Here is a 15193-nt window from a genome sequence, read left to right as displayed (position 1 = left end):
AAGATCGAGTCCCATGTCGGGCTCCCTGCATGGAGCCTGCTTTTCCCTCTGCCTGTGTCTGTTACCTCTCTCTGTCTCTCTCTCTCTCTGTCTCTCTCCCCGTCTCTCATGAATAAATAAATAAAAATCTTTAAAAAAAAAAAATAGAAGTACTCTACGATCCAGTAATCACACTATTGGGTATTTACCCTAAAAATACAAAAACACTAATTCAAAGGGATACATGCACCCCTGTGTTTATAGCAGCATTATTTACAGTAGCCATATTATGGAACCAGCCCCAGTGTCCACGTAGATGAATGGGTAAAGAAGATATGGTATGTATGTATGTGTGTGTACATATATATGCACACACAATGGAATACCATTCAGCCATAGAAGAAAATGAAATCTTGCCTTTTACAATGACATAGATAGAGCTAGAGAGTATAATGCTAAATGAAATAGTCAGAGAAAGACAAATACCATATGATTTCACTCATGTGGAATTTAAGAAAAAACAAATGAACAAAGTAAAAAGAGAAACTAAGAAACAGACTCTTAACCAAAGAGAACAAGCTGATGGTTACCAGAGGTAAGGAGAGTGGGAAGATGGGTGATACAGGTCATGGGGATTAAGGACTGTACTTGTTGTGATGAACACCAGGTGTTGTATGGAAGTGTCACTATATTGTTATAAGAATCACTATATGGTTCACCTGAGGTTCACCTGAAACTAATATAACACTGTATGTTAACTATATTGGAATTAAAATTTTTTATAAAGATCTTTTAAAAACATAGTAAAGAAAACCATTTTCTTTTGATGATACATAAAACAGATTTTAATTTTATTTCTATCATATTATCTTCCTCTCCCTGTCTGAGGAAGATACTGCTGGCATCCAAGTTACCAGTCTTTTTCAGCTGCATCAAGAGAGCTGTTTGAATTTCTGTATTTAAGAAGGTTGGCAGTCATGCAGATGAGCAGGCATATTCCTCTTCCCCACATTAGAACTCTTTTATAGTGAAAAGGCTAAACAGAAAAGCAATTGAAAGTACTAAGGCTCAGGGATCAAATGATGAGGAGGAACACTAGGATTATATATACCCACGGAGCAGATGGAACAAATCTAATAAAAGAATTAATGAAGGAGAACTTTTCCAGGACAGTTTTTTTAAGTTTTGAAATATTTTTTTCTACTCACTGCCCCCCTCTCAACTTTCACTTCTCTCCTATTTTTCTTTTCCCTGTTGATGTGTGGCACTTTAGAACTAAAAATGCTATATGTTGTGTACTAGAAAACCTGAACTTTACACACTTCCATCAGGCACTGATGATAAAGGACGTATTGATAGAGGATCTAATAAAGGCCTATTTAACCTTTATGTGGGATTGACAGTCTGTAAGTATTACAGATACTTAAGTGTTAACAACCCTTGTACCTAACCTCAAAATTGAATGGAAAGAGGCAGAAAAAACCTGAAATGAAACCAAGGGACCAGGTCATAGCACTAAGTCTAGCTGGAAGCATCATTGCATTCTTTTGATTACCATAGCTATGGCTGGATTGCCCTCTGCCCACAGGATTAAAAGAGTAACTGTTTTAGCAATTAGATTATTTTAAACCTTATCTAAATATAAAATAGAGGAAGGCCTATGGAAAGAGAGTACTTTAAAAGGTCTTTTATCTCAGTCCATGTTGAAATAATAATTAACTGCCTTCGACTTAGTATTAGGGAGGAAGAGAATATAATTTAAATCACTGGTTGTTGAAAGTTATTGTGCTAAGGAGAATCATTTTGATTCTCACTAAGCCCTTTTCCCCATTTATCCATCCAGAGGCTACTGGAAACCTTGCTTCTCTCTTAATGATGTAAATGACTTGAGAGAAACAGTTGAACACGCAAACCAAATAAAAACAATAAGTACTTTATCAGAGACTCAACCAAAGTCCTTCTCAAACCATTCTAGTAACTAAGACTTTTAATACCCATTATGTTAACACATCTCTTTGCCTTTCTGTACCTTAATTTCCTGGCACTGATGTTAAGTGCAAAAACATTAAAAATTTCTAATTGCATTTGTAGTAAAGCATACACAGATCATCCAAAACTGTTGTTGTTAAGCCATTAGCAGATTTATCTTCTCTCATAATTTCATCTCCAAATATGTGGGCATATTTTTCTAGGTCAAAGGGTTTGAGGTTGATGTTTTCTTCCACCATGATAATACCTTGGAACCATGTTCTTCCTGACAAGAAAAATCTAACAAAATAAAGCCAATTCTTTTGAGTTTACTGGGGCTTTAGTAATTGGATATCTGTGAGATTGATCTATAAATTATCATTTCACGGTTTTTTCCATTGCTGTTAGAAAGTATCTGATTACACATTAAGTTTTTTATTTGTTTAGAATAGATAGTGCATTCACAAAGTTCAACTCCCAAAATCAAAGTATATATGGGAAAAAGTCTTCTTTTCCTTGTTCCACATCCACCTTTTGCTGCTTCTGTACGAGGAAGCACTGTTTTTAGTTTCTTATGTTTTCTGACAGACATTGTTGATGCATTTAAGAAAATATAAATGCATAAATTCCCCCCCCCTTTGTATGCAAATAATATCATACATATATACATACATAGTATTTGTATCAGTGAGGGTTCAACTGGGGAAGCAGAACCACATAATTATTGTGGAATAAAATAATTGTTATAGGACTGAGTCAACCTTGTACAACTGTAAATGAAGCTAAAAAAGTAAGAGTGGATTCTGAGGAAGGTGATGGTGGAGTAGGAGAACCCTAGGCTCATCTCCCACAAATACAACTAGATGCCTATCAAATCCTCTTAAATACCTCAGAAATCAATCTAAAGACAGAACAAACTCCACAACTAGAAAGAACAGTAGGGCATCTGGATGTCTCAGTTGGTTAAGCATCTGTCTTTGATTCAGGACATAATCTTAGGGCCCTGGGATGGAGCCCCACATCTGACTCCTCTCTCAGAGGGAGAGTCCTTTTCTCCCTCTCCCTCTGTCTCTACCCCTGTTCATGCTTGCTCTCTCTGTCTCACTCTCTCAAATAAATAAATAAAATCTTTAAAAAAAGATGAGGGGAGGGAAGAGGCTACATTGTAGATGGAGAAAAAGACATAACTGACTTTTGTAACACACAGAGGCAGGCAGAGACTAAGACAAAATGAGAAGACAGAAAAATTTATCCCAAATGCAAAAACAAGATAAGGCTGCCGCTGGAGATCTAAGCAAAACATATAAGTAACATATCTGATGGAGAATTTAAAGCAGTGATCATAAGATTACTCTCTGGGCTTGAGAAAAGAATGGAAGATATTACTGAGAACTTTACCATAGAGATAAAAAGAGTTAAAAGGGAATCAAACAGGGATGCCTGCGTGGCTCAGTTGGTTAAGCACCTGCCTTCATCTCAGGTCATGATCTCAGGGTCCTGGGTTAGAGCCCTGCAGTGGGCTCCCTGCTCAGCAGGGCAGTCTGCTTCTACCTCTCCCTCTGCTGTCCTACTTCTTCTGCTCATGATCTCCCTCTCCCTCACTCTCTCTCAAATAAATAAAGTTTTAAAAAGGAATCAGAATGAGGAGTGCAATAAACTAGATTAGAAACACACTTCAAAAAGAAAAAAAAATCCAAATATATCACTAAAGAAAAACAGCAAAACACAAAACAGAGAAAGACAAGAAAGGATCTAGAAACTTATTGATGGACTTTTATGTAATCTTAATCCTTTGCTATAGTATTTACTATAGTGTCAAATAATCTTAAATATGTGTCATTTAGGAAGTCTATGAGTGTATATGTAAGAAAAATACCTGGAAGTGATAGACTGTGTCAAAGGGTAAATGGATCAAAAACTTAAATTTTGAAGAAGAAAAAATTTAAAAGTACTGAAATACAATCAAAACAGAAATATTTTTTGTAACCTTGGATTGAGAAAGAGCTTTCTAACTATAACATAAAACCCAGAAGCCATAAAAGACAAGATTGGTGTAAAAAATAAATGTTCTACACAGCAGAACCTATAATACGAATATTTTTAAGCTAACAAATTTTCAATGAACAGTATTCTCATAGAGACTTACATTTTGTAAAACAAATTCCAAGCCTGATTTCCAATTATATAGATTTTCAGATTATGATTATCTACACATATTTGATCATTAACATGTCCATATTTCATTAGGAAAGAAGAAAAGATATTTAGTTTTGCTTACTTGCCTCCTTTCCTCTTTTCTTCCTCCTCTATCCTTCCCCCTCCTTCCCTCCCATCCTTCCTTGGACTTCTACACAAATACAGCATTATAGTATTGAAAGTTAAAATGGGGGCACCTGGGTGGCTCAGGGTTAAACATCTGACTCAGGTTGTGAATTTGGGGTTGTGGGATTGAGCCCCCCCCCCTTGTCATGCTCCATGCTCAGCTTGAGATTCTCTCTCCTTCTGTCCCTTCTCCTGCCCCCCTCAAAAAATAAATCTTAAAAAAAAAAAAAAAAAAAGTTAAAATTGAAAGAGCATACAATAGGAAAGTCATTGGATTACCAGTCTGAAGATTTTTGTCCATTCCCTGCTAGCTATGCAACTTCCTGTGAAAATTATTATTAGACCTCATGAAAGAGAGTAACCACTGCCTATATTATTTTTTTCCCTCTGTAGTGACTAGATCAGTAACTAATACAAAAACATATGTTAATCTTATCTCTAGGATTCAGACTCCTCATTTATAAATTTTGGCTACCAAATTTACTCATGCTTTTTATTGTGAGGATAACATGATATAAATAATAGATGAAGAGATTTTGTTAACCATGGATAATTGATCACTACTTAAAGAGTTGTATTTTTGATAGGGGACCAAGCTTTCAGGAGCAATATTGTTATTGATCTAGTAGAAACATTATAACTCAGTTCCAGTCATGGAGTCAGGAGACATGGATGGACTCTATCACTTCACTGTGACATTCCAAACAAGCTACTGCCTTCTAGAGTGTAGCTTCCTCTTCTGGTAACTTTGGAGAGTGTAAAGCCATATGCAAATGTGAGCTACAACTTCAGTGCAAAGAAGACCCTGTTGACATGGATGACTTCTAGAACTCAAAGTGTTCTTGCTTTTGTCTGTTCCCATTAAATCAGCACACATTTATTGAAGTGTGCAAGATGCTCTACTAGGTGCTATATCCTGTTTTACTTTATCAGCTCTTCTCTAATCCAATTTGCTACCCTTATTTGAATTTTTCATTGATTGCATTTCTGTGATAACTGTACTAAAGGATATCCTTGAAGAAAGTTTAAATACATGACTAATTCTGACTATGGCTTATTTTTGTTTAGGTGAGGGCTGACCTTATGCTGTATGTAACAAAATGTCTCATTTAAGGCTAATAAGGTTTTTTTTTGTTTTTGTTTTTGTTTTTTTAAAGATTTTATTTATTTATTCATAGAGACACAGAGAGAGAGAGGCAGAGACACAGGCAGAAGGAGAAGCAGGCACCATGCAGGGAGCCCGATGTGGGACTCGATCCCAGGTCCCCAGGATCTCCCCCCAGGCTGCAGGCAGCGCTAAACCGCTGCGCCACCGGGGCTGCCCTTTTTTTTTTTTTTAAAGATTTTATTTATTCTAATAAGGTTTTAAAACAAAAGTTTTCTTTCTTGTGTTTTTTGTTTTTATTCTTTTGACAGCTGAGATCAGCAGATTTTTTATTAGATTCTCAAAACATAATTTTTAGATTTCTGGAAACACATGCTACTCACAGAAAAGGGTATTGAATCAAAGAATTTAATGTTTTACCCTTTAAATCATTGTTCTTAACTTCATGCCCTCTAAAACATGATATTGAGGTCCAAACAGCTATATCCTGTGTCTTTTCCCAACAGGAATAAATTAAAGTTGGTATGCTAGGGGAAAGGTTTATGGAGCTAATAGTTTTAGGATAATTGTATTTTTATTTATACTTTTGTATTTGCAAATTTGAAATCCTGTGTATTTTTTTCCTTAGGTGTTAAACAGGAGGAATATCACCAATTAAAATGGCAAGACCACAGATAAATTATAGATAAGCATTTTGATAAGCATGACAATTAGATACATTCTGAACCTTTCTGCTTGTTTTTAACATATTGCCTAAAATTTTGTTTTTATCCTATGAAGATTATTACTATTGTAACCTTATTTGTAGTATTTTGACTTCTAAGAATATAAAGGTATATGTTGGCTTCAAAATTTTCAGGTTGCCTAAATATGAATTGACTTTCTAGGATTTGTAGATACCTCTTTCTTAAAAAGCAACTATCACTCTCCTTCAGTTGAACTGATGGTGGCATCCCTGTAGCAAATGAATCTGTCTTATTTTTATTATTGTCTAACAGACTTGGGAATAGTAATGTGCCATCTAAGGCAAACATTTAAAAAAATGTAACCCCTTTTTTTCAGACCTCTTAAGCCATGAAAATGCAGCAACACTGAATGATGTAAAGACACTTGTCCAGCAGCTGTATACTACACTGTGCATCGAGCAGCACCAGTTAAACAAGGAAAGGGAGCTTATTGAAAGATTAGAGGATCTCAAAGAACAACTGGCTCCCCTGGAAAAGGTGCCAATTCAAATCACAGACTTTCCTCTTCAACAGTAATTTTCTAAAGCATATATGTTTGCTTTCTCCCCCCTCGATCATTTTTGGTAATTGAGTTGTGTCAATCAAATTGATCCTTTAGTTTTGGGAGCTAAACTATAAAAAAATTTCAGTCAAAGCTAAGAAAAAACTTTAAAAGGAATAGTTTTGAGTCTTCATAATGGCATATAATTTTGAGCTCTAAATGTCTCCCCTTAACCAGATTTACCATCTTTGAAACAAAAATTGAAAAAATTACTGAGAAAAGTGGTGGGTGTAGTGAATAATGATTTTGGCCAGGGATCAATATTATATGGAATATTATGCAGCTGTTAAAAATGATTATATAGCCCTAATACAAGAATATGCATGTTATTTTATGAAAAGTAAATTATAAAAGTGTGCACATTAGTGTATACTATGATATGATTTTTTAATTTTTTTATTTATTTATGATAGTCACACACAGAGAGAGAGAGAGAGAGAGAGAGGCAGAGACACAGGCAGAGGGAGAAGAAGGCTCCATGCACCGGGAGCCCGATGTGGGATTCGATCCCGGGTCTCCAGGATCGCACCCTGGGCCAAAAGCAGGTGCCAAACCGCTGCGCCACCCAGGGATCCCTATGATATGATTTTTAAATGTGTTGTGCATATAGCTATGCATATTTATATATATGTATATGTAAACCACAGGAAAAATGTCAAAAGGAATGTATTCCAAAATGGTAATGGAGTGGTAGGATGATGATTTATTTTTCTTTTTTACATTTTTCTAGATGTTTTATAGTAAGTGTGTCATTCTTATTTTTTAATGATGCAGATATTTTCATTTTCAGAAATTAGACTATCAGAGATTACCAAAGGGAACAAATACTCTTAATATTGTGCTTTTTCTCATTTCCTTAAAAATAATGAACATGTATCTCAAGGTTGTTCTCATTAAATTTAAGACCATTAGAAATGTGATAAATTAAACTTGAACTGTTACAAAGGAGAATGAGATTTAAATTTGATATTTTCAGAATATAAGGAAAGCTTTTTTTAATGTACCAGCTATAACAAAATAATTATCATCCTTTATTAAATACTTATTCTGTGCCAGGAATTGTGCAAGTATTTTATCTATGTTCCATTATTTAGTCCTCAGAACAACTCTGTAATGACACTGATGATGATATACAGATTGGGGCCTGGGCACAGGCATTCTGAATACAAAGTCCATGCTCTGACTCACTGTGCTGTTCTGCCCCAGCAGACCTCTTGAGTAAAGAATGATGACAAATTAAATCTTGTATACTACAGTAAGAGAATACTGGCATGTTTTCATATCTCGCCCTCAAAGAAGATAATTATGTAGTTGGATGAAGAGTTGTTGACTCTAACATATTCCCATAGTTTCACTATATTTTTATCTACTTCTAGGGTGAAACATAAAACATAAGTATCCTAAGAAAATTGTTACTCCTATAAAATACTCAGTAAAAACTACAGATGCTATCTAGAAAGACAATCTGCGTTTAATAGAATAGAGGCTAATATGTCTTGATTATGAGCCGTATTTCTTCAGTGAATGTAGAACAGTTTAAATTTATAATTTGTTCTATGTTAAAATGCCTTATGGTTGATTGATCATGTGTGCCCCGTAGGTACGAATTGAGATTAGCAGAAAAGCTGAGAAGAGGACCACTTTGGTGCTATGGGGTGGACTTGCCTACATGGCCACACAGTTTGGCATTTTGGCCCGGCTTACCTGGTGGGAATATTCCTGGGACATCATGGAGCCAGTCACCTACTTTATCACTTACGGAAGTGCCATGGCGATGTATGCATATTTTGTAATGACACGCCAGGTAAGAATTCCTCTTCAAGTAACTTTATGAGATGCTAATGAAGTTTTGGTTGTCAAAGTAATTCTCTTTTCTTTCATATTCTTTCTAAGGCCAGTTCCCTTTAAGTACTCACTCTTTTATCCTACACACACACACACACACACACACACACACACACACACACACGTACCTGCATGATAATTGTGTATTAGCCCCTATTCTAGGTGCTAAAAGATAGGGAGGTAAATCATGGCTACTGACTTCATGAACCTCACAGATTATAAAATGAGCCATATAAACCATTAAATTCAGGAAAAAATTCACACTAAGTTATAGGATAAAAGGGCAAAGGAGAAGAATGATCAGCTACAGGATAGCTTATTCAGCCAGTTGGCCTGGCTTTTTGTGTACCATGTAGTTAATTTGAAAGTTGGATAGGGTAGTCTCAAGCTTTCTGTTTTTATTGAATTTTTGGAATGGAAAGTTGGTGATCAGATATTTAAACTCAACTCTATGCTATCTCTAAGTATCTTAAGAGTATAGGTAGGCTTCTTTGTTACTGTTTTTACTTCCTGGAAGATAGGTGAAAATTAGGTATCTAATCACTTTATGTGCCTGTCCTATTCTCTAGGAGGCAAGACTCACTTATTAAATATCAGTATCTAGAAATAATTTTTGTTGCCAGTGTTATTTTTATAATAGCTTGAAAATCCCTGTGTCACTTTAGAAAGTATGAAGAACTTAATATTACTTATTTTTATCTGTGTGATGCCAACACAGATCCAACCTCCCTTGATAAAAAAAAACATTTGCGATGAATGATGATACATGAGAAACCTTTTCTCTATTCTTAGGTATCAAAAGAAAGTTGAGAATGGCTTCTCTTATATTTTTATATGGCTGCTATTGAACATAGGCATTTTGTGTCTGTTGTTGTTAGAACACTGGTCATAGGCCTATTTCTGGGTGAGAAAATGAAAGCTCAAGAATGTTATTTAACCTTTCTGGGCCTCCCAAATTTGTTTAGTAGAAAAGAGAGATGATAAACTGTTCATGTCCTGCCATCATTTGCCCAGAGTATCCAGCACCAAGTCCCATGTCTGGCTCATACTCATTACTCTGTGTAAACAGAATTAAACAACCAGATTAGTCATGTCTAATCACAGCTCTGGACTTGGCTTTGCTGTCTGTCTGTCTTTTTTTCTTTCCTTCTCTCTCTCCTCTCTTCCCTGTTCCTGTTCCTTATATACACACCCCTTTAATAGGTTCTTTTTATCTATTGATTGAAGTCCAAACTCCCTAGCCTGATATTCATAACTGGTTGCTCTCTGTCTTCTCCAAAGGTGTGTCAATTCCCACAGTGTACTTACCATGTGTTCTAAACAAATCAAATTATATTCTTAACTCCCCCAAATGCCCTGAGTTTTCTACCACTTCATTCCTTCTCATCATTCTGTCAGCTGGGAAAGTTCTCCCTGTTCATCTCTACCTGTTATATTTCAAGGTTTCTTAATGCTTATCTTTCATAAACCTTTGGCTAGTTCCCTACAGCCAACTTTGAATGGTCCTTCTGAATTCCTGTAGCACATTGTGCCTCTCATTTCACGTATCCTATGCTATCTTGCATTATATTTATTCACATAAAATTTCTTCACCCCTCTACTAGACTTAATGTCTTATGAGGTGAGGCATTCAGTTTTTTCTATTTCTGTTTCCCTTAGTTACTATTAATCCATTACCTGTCATCATCAATCATGAATAATTCAGTATTTACTTCTGCTTCTTGTATGGCATACTGGGCAATCAGACCAATCCTCCCATTAGGAAAAGTTAGAATAGTTAGACAAAACATAAAATACATCTGCCATAGGCACTAGAGAGCTTATAAGATAGCAAAAATTACCATGCAAGGACCTGAAGAAAAGGAAGGTGAACTTGATGTTGGGTGTGCTTATTCCCCTGGGGATTTATGCTGACAAAACAGGGTAAGACTGAGAAACCAAGAAGCTGAGCCATACTTGATAGTCTAGAAGAACCCAAACCATAGAGTTGGCTTTGGTTTGGAACCTCTAATGGCTACCATTGTAGAATAAGGATGAACCTGTTGTAGGTTCTCTCTGAACCGTAGCCCATATTCGTTTGTCTAAGTCCTTCAAATTAGACTAAGATATTCCTAGAAGAGTGGTAATCCCAAAGTGGTAGTGCTCATAGATTCCAGGCAGAAGCAAACAGAAGTCATCCCTGGAAGAAGAAGAAAAGGAAGGAAAAAAAAAAAAAGATTGGAAAGAAGGAAAACTGACGTTATTCAAAGATTTTGTACCTAAAAAAATACAAAGCCATGTACATATAATTGGTTAGAATCTGTGAGTTTCACAAGGTTACTAGATACTAGGTCAACATACATAAATCGATTGCATATCTGTATACCAGCAACAAACAATTATAAAATGAGAATTTAAAAGACGCAACTTAAAATGACTTTTAAATAATCTATAAGTAAATCCTGCAAAATATATCTAAAAGTAAATCGTACAAGACCTCTGTGTTGAAAAACATAAAATTTAAGGAAACTTCATAAGTAGAATAAGCATATTCATAGACTGGAAAAGTAAATATTAAAATATGTCAGTTGTATCCAAATTGATCTGTTTCAGTGCAATCCCAGTCAAAATTCCAACAATTTTGGAGATGGGGGAGGGGAAAAGATTTGAATAAGCTGCTTCTAGAATTTCTATGAAAATGTAAAAGCCAGTAAACCCTTGAGGAAAACTAGGTTTTCCTAGTTTTGGAAAACTACAAGACATGGATGACTATAGCTTTATTTATAATGCTACAGTAATTAAGAAAATGACACAAAGGCAAATAGTCCAATGGAATAGATGAGAGAATGTGGAAACAGATCTGGTATAAATGAACTTTTGATTTTAAAAAGATAGTGCTGCAAGGAAAGGAGAATCTTCTTCTATGAATGGTGCTAGGACAATTGAATATCCATATTAAAACAAAAGTGAAACGATCCCATCTTTGCACATCCGTAATTAACAAAAATTAATTCCAGATGGATTATAGATCAAAATATGAAAGGTAGGGGATCCCTGGGTGGCTCAGCAGTTTGGCACCTGCCTTTGGCCCAGGGCGTGATCCTGTGTCTCTGCCTCTCTGTCTCTCTGTCTCTCTGTCTCTCTCTCTCTCCCTCTCTCTGTCTATCATGAATAAGTAAATAAATCTTTAAAAAATAAATAAATAAATATGAAAGGTAATAAAATAAAGCTTCTAGGAGAGGGCTCCTGGCTGGCTCAGTAGGTAGAGCATGCAACTCTTGATCTCAAGGTTGTAAGTTCAAGCCCCACATTGAGTGTGGAGAATACTTAAAAATAAAATTAAAAAAAAGAAAAAAGAAAATAAGAATGATAAATTCTACTATATTAAAATTAAGAACTTCTGGGGGCACCTGGGTGGCTCAGTCAGTTAAATGTCTGCCTTTGGCTCAGGCCATGATCTCTGAGTCCTGGGATCAAGACTCACATCAGGCTTCCTGCTCAGCAGGGAGTCTGCTTCTCTCCCTCTCCATCTGCCCCCACCCCACTGCTTGTTTCTCTCTCTCTCTCTGTCTCTCTCTCTCAAATAAATAAATAGACTCTTTAAAAAAAATTAAGAACTTCTGTTTATTAAAGAACACCATTAAAAGAGCTAACAGGCTGGGAGGAGATATTTGTAGTACATATATCCAACAGAGGATCCATAACCAGAGTATATTAACACTTCCCCGAGCGGGAGTCCCAGCAAGAAGCAGAGCCAGCTGATTGACACCCTGCAGCACCAAGTGAAGTCTCTACAGCAGCAGGTGGCTGACACTGACAGACAGCACCAAAAGATGATTGCGATTTATCGGACACACCTTCTGAGTGCTGCACAGGGTCACATGGACGAAGATGTGCAGGCGGCCTTACTCCAGATCATACAGATGAGGGGCTCGTGTGCTAGCGGGAAGTGCTGACTGGCTGGTGTGTGCTTTGGCTGATGGTGCCAAGCATTCCCCTTGCAACTCCATGGGCTTTCTGGGCCTTGTGCTAGTATAATTGAAATAAAATATATTTTGTTTCATCAAAAAAAAAAAAAAGCCTGTAAATCAGTAAGAAAAAGAGACAACCCAATAGAAAAAGATGACAAGAGATTTGAATAAGCACATCTAAACAAGGAAATTCAAATGGCCAGTAATATATGAAACAAAAAGGCCTCAGCCTTATGAGTGATCAGGAAAATTCTATATATCTCCAAGAGAAATGAAAACATGTTCACAGAAAAACTTGTACAAGTATATTCATAACAGCATTATTCATAACAGTCAAATTGGAACAACCCAAATGTCTATCAGTTTATTAATGGATAAATAAAATGTTGCATATCCATTCAATGAAATATTACTTTGCAACAAAAAGAAATGAAGTACCAATATATACTGCAAATGGATGAACCTTGAAAGAAGGCAACCATGAAGGGCTGCATGTTATATGATTCCATTTATATGAAACGTCCAGAATAGACAAATCCATAGAGACATTCCCTGGAATTGGAGATGTTGAGGGAGGTGGGAAGTGACTATTAGAGTACAGGATTTTTGGGGGGGGGAAAATGAAGATTTTCTAGAATTGATTGTACTGATGGTTATGCAACTTCCTGAATACACTAAAAACCATTGAACATTGTGCTTTAAATAGGTGTATTGTGTGGTATGTGATTTATATCTTAGTAAAGCTGTTTTTGAAAAGTGAGGTGGTACTTCTGCACACACACCAGAATGGCTAAAAAATTTTTTTAACTGGCAATACTAACTATTGGCAAGGACATGGAATGATGGCAGCTCTCATAGACTGCTGATGGGAGTATAACTGGTACCACCATTTGGAAACCTGTTTGATGTCACTTCTTAATTTGAACACAGGCATACCTTATGATGATCTAGTATCTCCACTTATAGGTATACATCCAACAGAAGAGATAAGCCCCAAAATGTTTTTGGCAGTATTATTTATAATAGCAGAGCCTGAAACAACCCAAAACTCTATCATTAGTAAAATGGATAAATAAATTGTGATGTAGTCATACAGTAGAATTTAACATAGCAATGGAAGTGGACTCAAAAGTATGAATATCACAAACATTGAGCAGAAGTACAATACCTACTGTCTGACTCCATTTTTATAAAATTAAAAAAAAAAAAAAACAGATAAAATTAAGCCATAGAGTGCAAGGGGATGCATGCTTAATTGGAAAGTTGTAAAGAATGCAAGAAAATAGTTACCATAAAAGGCAAGATAGTGATGAGTTTTGGGAGGAAGGAAAGATTAATAATTGGGAAGAGGCAGGAAGATGCCTACCTGGTTGTTGGCAGTATTAGATTTTCTTTATCTGATGATGATTAACTTGTTTGTTATAAGATGATTCATTGTGATGTGCATTTTTGTTGTGTGTACTCTTACATGTATGTTTCACAATAAAAAAATAAAATATTTAATACAGCACACATATCTGTATATATTTTATATGTGTGCACATGTATCGAACCTAATCAACAGTTAGTAAGTGTTCATTTTGTAAAGATAGTGTTCTAAGAACTAGTAATTTAATTTCTCCTTTATTTTTGTAGGAATATGTTTATCCAGAAGCCAGAGACAGACAATACTTATTATTTTTCCATAAAGGAGCCAAAAAGTCACGTTTTGACCTAGAGAAATATAATCAACTCAAGGATGCAATTGCTCAGGTAAGTTTTCCCCAAAAATAAAAATAAATTCCAGCTCCATTTTATATGGTATGATATTATAATAATAATTCTTTTTATTATACTATTATTATTACTATTATCCATAACCATAGTGCTTTGATGGATAAACTCTGAAAAGGATCCCACCCATCTCTTCCTATATTAATTATTCCTCAGTTAATAAAAATGTCTATTTTAGCATGGACACCTTGTTGTAAAGTTTTAGAACACAAGCAGGTGAAAAGGTGATGGGTCTCACATAGCATATTGAAATTTGTGGAGCTTTTTTTACCTTTTTTCTTTATGTTTCTCTAAAGTGGTCTATTTTAATTTTTCTCTCTTTTTAAAAATCTTTTTTATAACAATTTCCAAAGATGTCACACCTAACATGTGTGGTAGTAATGGGGCAAAAATAAAATCCAGGTAAGAGAGACCAATGGAAATGTTTGCCAGACACAAGTCACAGTTTATTGAATAGAAGATGCTATTTTTAGGGATCCCTGGGTGGCGCAGCAGTTTAGCGCCTGCCTTTGGCCCAGGGCGCGATCCTGGAGACCCGGGATCGAATCCCACATCAGGCTCCCTGCATGGAGCCTGCTTCTCCCTCTGCCTATGTCTCTGCCTCTCTCTCTCTCTCTCTCTCTCTCTGTAATGACTATCATAAATAAATAAATTAAAAAAAAAAAAAAGATGCTATTTTTAAAAAGACTGATGTATTTCATTTTCATAATAGTTACATCTTTCAAATTTCTGTGTTGCTTCCTTTTGATATCTTTGATTTTGGTGTGTAAGTCTTCATTCTTCTTCTCTGTAGTCTAACGTGACTTCAGAGATTTTTTAAAAGTCTCTAGAAGCTCTTCCATCCTCTGTAATATTTGGTTGTTCTTCTCTGCCCCTTATTGGTGATGGGGCTGTACTTTGAATAGGCTTAGTCTGTCTTCCTGCCTTGGCCCAAGTGGACTTGTGTCTACTGTTGCCCTGTGTG

The 15193-nt window shown here is 35.8% G+C and overlaps 1 protein-coding gene across 2 annotated transcripts in view; it reads left to right on the top strand.

Moving 5' to 3' along the window:
* MCU (mitochondrial calcium uniporter) overlaps window positions 1-15193 on the top strand; it is a 199594-nt gene that overhangs the window by 181657 nt on the left and 2744 nt on the right. For both annotated transcript variants that reach the window (XM_041747214.1, XM_041747213.1), the window contains exons 5-7: window positions 6437-6597; window positions 8262-8465; window positions 14092-14208. In XM_041747214.1, coding sequence (XP_041603148.1) covers window positions 6437-6597; window positions 8262-8465; window positions 14092-14208 — 482 coding nt within the window. The remainder of the gene's footprint in view (window positions 1-6436; window positions 6598-8261; window positions 8466-14091; window positions 14209-15193) is intronic.

This window comes from Vulpes lagopus, chromosome 3 (assembly GCF_018345385.1).
Source record: "Vulpes lagopus strain Blue_001 chromosome 3, ASM1834538v1, whole genome shotgun sequence".
Lineage (NCBI taxonomy): Eukaryota > Metazoa > Chordata > Mammalia > Carnivora > Canidae > Vulpes > Vulpes lagopus.
This window is presented reverse-complemented; position numbering and strand designations above follow the sequence as displayed.